General features: G+C 38.8%; 1 protein-coding gene across 1 annotated transcript; it reads left to right on the forward strand.

Moving 5' to 3' along the window:
* The first annotated feature begins 13 nt into the window (after positions 1-13).
* On the forward strand, positions 14-9,721 carry LOC135104348 (E3 ubiquitin-protein ligase MARCHF5-like). Its single transcript, XM_064011657.1, has 7 exons — positions 14-180; positions 4,458-4,551; positions 5,047-5,161; positions 5,605-5,735; positions 6,077-6,267; positions 6,570-6,729; positions 7,198-9,721. The coding sequence occupies exons 1-7, from the start codon at positions 128-130 to the stop codon at positions 7,414-7,416; spliced, it is 963 nt and encodes a 320-aa protein (XP_063867727.1). The 5' UTR covers positions 14-127; the 3' UTR covers positions 7,417-9,721.
* Positions 9,722-9,840: the final 119 nt, after the last annotated feature.

A 9,840-nucleotide genomic window follows, 5' to 3' on the forward strand; every position in this document is an offset into this window, starting at 1 on the left:
CATTTCTGAGGTCAGCTCGTATCCCCCTGAGCTAGCCAAAACAAACCCTTGAGCTTCGTACGCCCTGACCCCGAGGACCTGCCTGCCAATCCTTAAATGAAGCCTCGGCCCCACAGGGATCCTCGTGATGGCAGATGAAGTTCAGCAGACAGAGATACAAGGGCCAAACGACGAGGAAAAGTAAGAGAACGGGCTGGGTGACCTGAATAAGGCCATTTACCTCAAGAAGGGAAAGGGGCCCAAATCACTTCTCTGTCTGTGGCGGTTATGTACTTTCTACCTGCACTTTTGCCTTGCTCTTGTGCTTTTGGCTTTAAGAATTATGCTGCTGGGAGGTCTGTGTTAGTTCGTGGCGTGCCTACCTGAGAGAGGAATGGTGCATGGTTACGTGGTGACACTGACAGGTTTAGGCATACACAAGCGCCCCAATCATCACTGGCATAAGGTAACAAGATCTTCATATATATGCATATATATGCAACATATATATGCAGGAGAGTTTGGATTATCAGCAGTAAAATGCAACCATAGCTTAAAATAACTACAGTGATATCAGTTGCATGCATCCATAATGACAATCACTGCTGCCTTATTGTTCAGCTTACTGGAAGACAAAGAAATTTATGCTTCCAAATAACTAAATATTCTATTTTCTGTCAAAAGGAGATTGTCATGGCATGATGTGAAAGATAATGGTAGATTTTACGTAGCATTCATCATGAGTACATAATTTTTCCTTTTATCCCTCCCTCCCCTTGCCACCCACACCACAGGCTTTCAATTTAAACCTTCTCTCATGAAAATCTGACGATGTTAAACAGAAGATTTATTTGTGTCTTACATAATTTTAACATTCCTGGTAAGACTTGTTTCTCTTTACAGGCTTGATGATTTTAAAAACCTTTCTGGAGTATCTCAAGAATATATCATATAATTATGAAAATTTAAAATATTTTCTTGACCAGCATGCTAATTGTTGGGTTGGGTTCCCTTTGCTTTTGATGGAGGAGGCAGCAGACACCTGCTGAAACGATAATTACTCCCAGTGTGGTCTTAAGCACTGTTCAGGGGGTGCTGTGAACTTATCATTAAACCCATCTGTGACCTCACTGAACGTTTCCCTTTGTGTCTCACAACACAAGGGGGCAGTCACAGCCTGCCCTCTAAAAACAACTCTCTTCCTCCACACAAAACTACAAGCACCTAATAACACACACACCCTTCACTTAAAAATTTCAAAATCATCATGGCAACTCCTACACCAGCCTCGGAGTCCCCATCCGGGGAGGGGACCATAAATGTCCCCAGGTCGGACTGCCTTTCTGTCAACGACCCTAAGTGTCTTGACACCCTCCCTCAACTTTTTCTTCCTTAACTTCTGCAACATTTGTGGTCTAAGATCTAATTTTCAGTCTGTAGAACACCACCTCTCCTCTTCTAAACCTCATCTTCTTTTCCTCACTGAAACTCAGGTGTCTGAGGCAACTGACAGTAGCCCCTTTTCTGTTCCCTCCTACTTTCTCTATCCTCATTTTCTATCCAAAGCTGGATGTTGCGTTTATGTGCACAAAGACTTAACTTGCTCTCATGCCCATGCTCTTGAATCTTCCGAGTTTTCCACCATCTGGCTATGACTACAGAATCACTCTCAAACTAAATTTATCTGTGCTGCATAACTCTCACCTAACTCCTCTGACTATAAGAAATTCTTTGACTACTTAACTTCCAGAGTGGAGCACATTCTGATTCTCTTCCCTTTTGCAGAGATCTCCATTCTTGGAGACTTCAATGTTCACCACCAGCTTTGGCTTTCCTCTCCCTTCACTGACCATTCTGGTGAACTAGCCTTCAATTTTGCTATCCTCCATGACCTAGAGCAATTGGTGCAAGACCCTACTCGTATTCCTGACCTTTTCCTGACCTCTAATCCTTCTGCTTATGCTGTCACCCTTTCTTCTCCATTGGGCTCCTCCAATCACAATCACATATCTGTATCTTGTCCTATCGCTCCAATCCCTCCTCAGGATCCCCCTAAGCGAAGGTGCCTCTGGAATTTTGTCTCTGCTAGTTGCGGGGACCTGAGGAGGTATTTTGCTGATTTTCCTTGGAATGACTACTGCTTCCATGTCAGAGACCCGTTTTTGTGTGTTGAGCACATAATAGGGGTGATAGTGTCTGGCATGGAGGCGTACATTCCTCACTCTTTTTCTTGACCTAAACCTTCCAAACCTTGGTTTAACACAGCTTGTTCTCATGCTATACATGATAGAGAGGTGGCCCACAAAAGGTACTTAAGCCTTCCATCACCAGAATCTCATGCACTTTATATTTCTGCCCGGAACCATGCCAAGTCTGTTCTCCAACTAGCCAAAAACTCCTTCATTAACAGAAAGTGTCAAAACTTTTCAAGATCTAATTCCCCTCGTGACTTCTGGCATCTAGCCAAAAATATCTCCAATAACTTTGGTTCTTCTTCTTTCCCTCCTTTATTTCAACAAGATGGCACCACTGCTATCACATCTATTTCTAAAGCTGAACTCTTCGCTCAAACCTTTGCTAAAAACTCTACCTTGAATGATTCTGGGCTTGTTCCTCCCTCCCCTCCACCTACTGACTACTTCATGCTACCTATTAAAATTCTTCCCAATTATGTTTTCCAAGCCTTTGCTGGCCTAAACCCTTGTAAGGCTTATGGACCTGATGGGGTCCCTCCTATTGTTCTCCGAAACTGTGCCTCCGTGCTTGCACCTTGCCTAGTCAAACTCTTTCAGCTCTGTCTGTCAACATCTACCTTTCCTTCTTGCTGGAAGTTTGCCTACATTCAGCCTGTTCCTAAAAAGGGTGACCGTTCTAATCCCTCAAACTACCATCCTATTGCTTTAATTTCCTGCCTATCTAAAGTTTTTTAATCTATCCTCAACAGGAAGACTCTTAAACATCTATCACTTCACAACCTTCTATTTGATTGCCAGTATGGGTTCCATCAAGGCCACTCTACTGGTGTTCTGGCTTTCCTTACTGAGTCTTGGTCATCCTCTTTTAGAGATTTTGGTGAAACTTTTGCTGTTGCCTTGGACATATCAAAAGCTTTTGATAGAGTCTGGCACAAAGCTTTGATTTCCAAACTACCCTCCTACGGCTTCTATCCTTCTCTCTGTAACTTCATCTCAAGTTTCCTTTCTGACCGTTCTATTGCTGCTGTGGTAGACGGTCACTGTTCTTCTCCTAAATCTATTAACAGTGGTGTTCCTCAGGGTTCTGTCCTGTCACCCACTCTCTTCTTATTATTCATTAATGATCTTCTAAACTCAACTTCTTGTTCTATCCACTCCTACACTGATACCACCGTGCACTTTTCCACGTCTTTTCATAGACGTCCAACTCTTCAGGAGGTAAACATTTCACGCAGGGAAGCCACAGAACGCCTGACTTCTGATCTTTCTAAAATTTCTGATTGGGGCAGAGCAAACTTGGTATTGTTCAATGCCTCAAAAACTCAATTCCTCCATCTATCAACTCGACACAACCTTCCAGACAACTATCCCCTCTTCTTCTATGACACTCAACTGTCCCCCTCTTCTACACTGAACATCCTCGGTCTGTCCTTTACTTATAATCTGAACTGGAAACTTCACTTCTCATCTCTAGCTAAAACAGCTTCTATGAATTTAGGCATTCTGAGACGTCTCCACCAGTTTTTCTCACCCCCCCAGCTGCTAACTCTGTACAATGGCCTTATCCGTCCATGTATGGAGTATGCTTCACATGTCTGGGGGGCTTCCACTCATACTGCTTCTAGACAGGGTGGAATCAACAGCTTTTCATCTCATCAACTCCTCTCCTCTGACTGTCTTCAGCCTCTTTCTCACCACTGCAGTGTTGCATCTCTAGCTGTCTTCTACCACTATTTTCATGCTAACTGCTCTTCTGATCTTGCTAACTGCATGCCTCCCCTCCTCCCGCGGCCTCGCTGCACAAGACTTTCTTCTTTCTCTCACCCCTATTCTGTCCACCTCTCTAATGCAAGAGTTAACCAGTATTCTCAATCATTCATTCCTTTCTCTGGTAAACTCTGGAACTCCCTGCCTGCTTCTGTATTTCCACCTTTCTATGACTTGAATTCCTTCAAGAGGGAGGTTTCAAAACACTTATCCATCAATTTTTGACTACTGCTTTGACCCTTTTATGGGACTGGCATTTCAGTGGGCAATTTTTTTTTTTATTTGATTTTTGTTGCCCTTGGCCAGTGGCCCTCCTACATAAAAAGATATTCCAAATTACAAAAGTGTAGTGATTTTTTATTAACTCTAGAACTCCTGGAGGTAAGCTTCTCAAACTCACATACTATATTTAGGATAAGGTCACATTTAAGTGGAGAAAGTAGAGAACGTATAGTTTTGGGAAAGAAATGTGAACTTAAATAAGTAGTTTGTGCTCTAATGATATTTTTGTATCAGCAAACGGTACTGTTGGGTTTGTTACGCCAGTGATGAAGATGATGAGACAGCACCCTGGGTCAAGCCATGCAAGTGTCGGGGAACCACAAAATGGGTGAGATATTTATGTCGTGGTGTTTTATCTTTTGTGTTACTACTAAAAATCTAGTTCAATAGACACATTACTCACAAAAAATGCTCTCTTGATATTCATTAAAAAACAATCTGTGGCTGCAAGTGTTAAGAAAATGGTGAAAAATAAGTACAAAAATTTAAAATGAGCATCTAGCATCTAGCATTGGTTTATTGAAGCTCAGTAAACAGGCAAGAGAGTCAGTATCTTAGACATCACTTTGTAATGAAGAATGTGAAAAATTTAAATGATTCTGTGTAGGACAGAATCCTACACTAAGGCAGCAAAATCACAAATGCTGTAATATTAATTTCTTTTCATGAATTCATCTCAGCTTTAAGGATGTCATTAATTTTATGGATTTGAATTTCATTTGCTCCTTGTTCCTTTGGTGTTTATGATGATGGCTAAATAATGAAGATAACTGTCTGTCTTGAAGATGCAAATGAAGAACAGATTGATTTTTTGTATGATCAGGTGCACCAGTCCTGTCTGCAGCGGTGGGTGGATGAGAAGCAGAAGGGTAATTCTACGGTCAAGGTCAACTGTCCCCAATGTGGGGTGGAATATTTCATTGCCTTCCCTAACATGGGTGAGTCTGTCTGCTCACAGTTTTGCAAATATGTCACTATTAATTATTCTTTTCTCAGGCTCCACTAATGTTGTGAAACTAGTAGCTACCTACACATCTCTTTATATATCATTTAAATACCTGTTTGAAAAGGTTGGCTGGCATGTGTATGTTTATATGATGATAAAAAGTTACAAATCACAGTCATTTAAAGTAAATGCATCTGTGGACATGCTTTGAGTGGAGGTATGAAAGTTAAAATATAACTGATCATTGTTCAAATAAAGCATGATATATATCATCCTTTGATAAATATACAATGTACTGCTAGCCACATTAAAAGTTAAAATTTGATGCCGAATTTCATAGATTATTATATTTTTGGTGGAATGTCTAATGGCCTTCATTATCTTCAATTATATACTTTAATGTTGTTTTTTTTTTTTTTTTTTTTTTTTTTTCAGGCCAGCTAATGCTGTTCCTGGACAGAGTTGACGCATTCATATATAAGGTTTGTCCATTTGTGGCAGCGGGTGTGGTGGTTGGCTCCATCTACTGGACTGCTGTGACTTATGGGGCTGTCACTGTTATGCAGGCAAGCATTAGGATGTTTTGCATTATTGACATATATCTTTACCTTGTCATGTGGGATACAACTATTTACTGTAAGGACAGGATGTCATTGTATTGAAAATTTTAGGCTGACATCATTGCTCTGTAAGCAGTAAAGTAATATCTGTAGTGTTGTAACATTTTTAAGTTATACATTTCTAGTGAATAGGAACTTAAAATGAAACATGAGTTTCATTTTAAGTTCCCATTCTTGGGAAGCTATTTTCTCTCAAAAAGTTTCATGCCTTCGTGATTTTACTTCAGAAAATTTGTTTGGTGGCATGTCAGGCTTTTGATTTGTTAATGAGATGGCTCTGTTGTCAGGTTGTGGGTTACCAGGAGGGCATGACACTCATGGAACAAGCAGATCCCTTGGTGCTGTTGGTGGGTTTGCCCACCATCCCCATCTTCCTCATTCTGGGCAAAATGGTGCGCTGGGAGGATAAAGTCTTAAAGCTCATCAGAGCATCAGTTCAGAGACTTCCAATTCTCAAGTACCTTTTACCAGCATTCAGGTGAGATTTATAGTTTTAACACATTTTGGTCTACAGAATGTTATTCCTTTTTGGAAGAGACACAAAACTTGTCCTGGCTTGCAATGTGTCATTTCTCTCTCGCTCAGCCTCCATGACCTGAAACATGTCCATCAGTTCTTCCCCCATTCAGGTGCTGACCCAATACAGTAGCTTTCTTTGCTCCTTGGACCACTGTACTCTTGTCCTGGAGGAATACTTCCTACATCATGAACATTTTTCTCAGTTCTGCTTATCTTCACTTTATGTAAATTAAGTTCATTCCGGATTACTGTTTTGGACAGATATGAAGAGCCTGCTGGAGTGAGCACCACAGCAGTGATCAGCGACCCAGTCAATGCCACAAGAGTGTTGTGTGGGGCTCTTTCCCTCCCCACTCTAGCCACCACAGTGGGACGCCTCTTTTTCCCTGCAGCCCAAGACAACTTGACAAGAACGCTTCTAGTGAGTACTTATGTACATTATGCCTTCATCCTTGCATGTTTCCTTGGGGATTAGCTAGATTCATCTATGTAATCATCATCTAGCATTGGTTTATTGAAGCTCAGTAAACAGGCAAGAGAGTCAGTATCTTAGACATCACTTTGTAATGAAGAATGTGAAAAATTTAAATGATTCTGTGTAGGACAGAATCCTACACTAAGGCAGCAAAATCACAAATGCTGTAATATTAATTTCTTTTCATGAATTCATCTCAGCTTTAAGGATGTCATTAATTTTATGGATTTGAATTTCATTTGCTCCTTGTTCCTTTGGTGTCACTTCATTTGTGCAAGAAAGCAATAATGCAATAAGAACTTCAGTGGGTTCTTTTTTTAGGTACATTATAATTGAAGGTTTGCAGGACACATGTGGCATAAGAAGTTTTCAATCAGATCTGTGAACTGTATCTGAACACTACTTTTGTTTCAGGGTGGAGTCTCCTTCCTGTTGGTGAAGGGACTATTCAAAGTGTACTACAAGCAGCAGCAACATGTGATGCAGAGTAGACGCAAAATAATAGACTACCCCCAAGACCCTTCTACTACCCCTCCCCCTCCCCCTCCCCCTCCCAGCCTCCCGCCACCCACCAGGAGACAGAACAGCAGTACTTACATCAGCAACAATAGTGAGACAGAACATTCAAATTGAAGGGAATTTTATACAGAAATAAAGCTACCTATATAACTTAGAAGAATGGTGATTGCAAAACTTCTCTGTTGAGGGTTGATGTCACTCATTCATTTTTTCACCTGTCATTTACATAGCACTACTGAATTCTCTATCTTAATGATGAAACTTATTTAGGAAACATAGCTGTCTTCCCACTGACTGACTTCAAGCTGTTTCTATCCAAACATAATATTCTCTCCCACATTATTTTACCAATGACTACAAATATCTTCCTTTGTCCTATACTTGTTCCTAATTGTCAATATTACTACATATAGTAAAGCTTTTTTTATTTATTGTTTTTTAGGGTGAAACTAGCATTTTATATAAAAAGCTGGATTACCTAGACCTTAACATCATGAAATGCTATATTGCTTGCATTTTACATTTATACATGCTCATGACAACATGGTACTGTGACCACAAGACTTTCCCAGTTCATCCATCATACTGCAGGTTTCCAAATGACACAACATTCCTGTTCACAAACCACAGCTCAACACTAAACTTTAATACATCAGCCACAACTGCTGTTTCTATGCTCACAACCCAGTCTTGAAGAGAAAGGGTAAAATTATGTTTGAATTACATGAATAAACAGGCATCCTTTTATCTGCTTAGTTATTGATGGCAAAGCTTGTTTATTTCTCCTTTCTTTTCATGACAAATGTTTTTTTGGCAAATAATTCCAAGATCATTTTTAGCATATAGAAATGCAACTCTCAGTACAAAAATAAAATTCTGATCAGCATTCATGTGAAAGATGTACATAAACCTGCTTGTCTTTGTGATAGGAATTACCCAAATTTTGTTAATCCTATTGTATCTTAAATTTATGATGAAATCTGTATAAAAAGTCATTGTGAGAGAATTAATATTCAGCTTGTTATACCTCACACTCACAGCATCCACCTCCTTTGTGATTACTTTTCAACATATATAGATTATAGATGTTTTTTTTTATTTCGTACTCAGCAGAAATTACTTCAAAGGTGTAAATCTATACATGGGGAAAACTTGTTTTCTTGAGTCAAAAGGAAGAGTTTTCTTTCATGACAGTATGTCTTCATGGGGACTTGTGATTGCTGTATTGGTTTCCTTATCAAACAAGACTCCAATGGTAAGGTTGTGCAGTGAGGTATATGAATCCAGTTATATATATATATATATATATATATATATATATATATATATATATATATTGCAGATAATAGTTCATTGTCTATGGTTTAGGATGAACAGTTAGTCAAATATTCAAGTGAAGATATAAGCTGCAAAAGATAATACTGTAAGATAAGATATTTGTCCTTGTGTTATGAAAGGCACATCAAAGCATGAAAAGTTCACCTTTCTCCAAAGCCAGGAGTGTCAAAGCAACATCTGGGTCTAGCAGCACATGCATTACAAGACAGAAGGGCATTTTTATGTAGATACATGTTTGTAAGTTGGAGACCTTCAGTAGTGATAATGGGGAAAAGGTGTAATGTGGTCTATTCAACTAAAAGTATGTTTTAAGTTGTGTAATTATATATATATTATTTTGTTTCCTTATACAAGTATTTAATATTTAAGCAAAAAGCAAAAACAGTTTTTCACAACGTAGTTCGGTCCTGGTTCTCTTGCAGGACTGGCATCCAATATTTGTCATGAAGCTGACAGTAATTTTAATGATTTGGAAAAGGAGCTCTATCAAATTAAAATTAAAATTAATGGATGGCAACAAAACAAGGCATACACAGCAAAAGATATATTATGGTCTAATATATTTACTGTATTTTACTACCACAGTGAATATTTATTAACTTGTTAAGAACTTTCATGTTGTGTTACTGGTTTTGTTCATGCATTTTGATGTGAAAAAAAGCTGCACCTGTGGAAAATATCTTGAATTATAGTAAAATATTGCAGGGATTGGAAGTTGCCAGGAAAGAAACATTTCACTTTCAAGATGATGAGATTATTTTTCTTTGCAAATCAAATAGAAATTTATATATTAAGCTTCACCTGACATATATCAAGTTTCTCTCTTCTGAGTGAGTGTGTTATGTGGTGTGTACCACACCTGTACTGGTTATTACATGTACCATTATTCCTATAAGTTTATTTAATATTCACTTAATTCTTGTTGATCATGTAAGTAGGTAATCCTTTGTATATAAAAACTAATATATTGATACAAGGGAATTAACTTTTTATGCATATACCTGTGTGACTTGCCAATACAATAGTGATGTACTGTTAAGTTTATAAATAATAAAAAAAATCATTATTTCATTTTATTTTATTTACTTTATTTTCTTATCCTTCCAGTGGTATGAGAGTGGTGAGGCTGTCATCTATCATGTGCTCTTTAGCTCTGTTGCTTCAGATTCTCATTTCTAATGATCCATGACTGGCCAATTC

Source organism: Scylla paramamosain, chromosome 10 (genome assembly GCF_035594125.1).
Source record: "Scylla paramamosain isolate STU-SP2022 chromosome 10, ASM3559412v1, whole genome shotgun sequence".
Lineage (NCBI taxonomy): Eukaryota > Metazoa > Arthropoda > Malacostraca > Decapoda > Portunidae > Scylla > Scylla paramamosain.

What these genes read in the sequence shown, in the direction of transcription:
- LOC135104348 (XM_064011657.1), top strand. Translation starts at nt 128, where the DNA reads ATGGCAGATGAAGTTCAGCAGACAGAGATACAAGGGCCAAACGACGAG. An exon ending in GTCGGGGAACCACAAAATGG is followed by an intron (nt 4,552 to 5,046) that starts GTGAGATATTTA and finishes TTGTATGATCAG; the next exon opens with GTGCACCAGTCCTGTCTGCA. An exon ending in CATTGCCTTCCCTAACATGG is followed by an intron (nt 5,162 to 5,604) that starts GTGAGTCTGTCT and finishes TTTTTTTTTCAG; the next exon opens with GCCAGCTAATGCTGTTCCTG.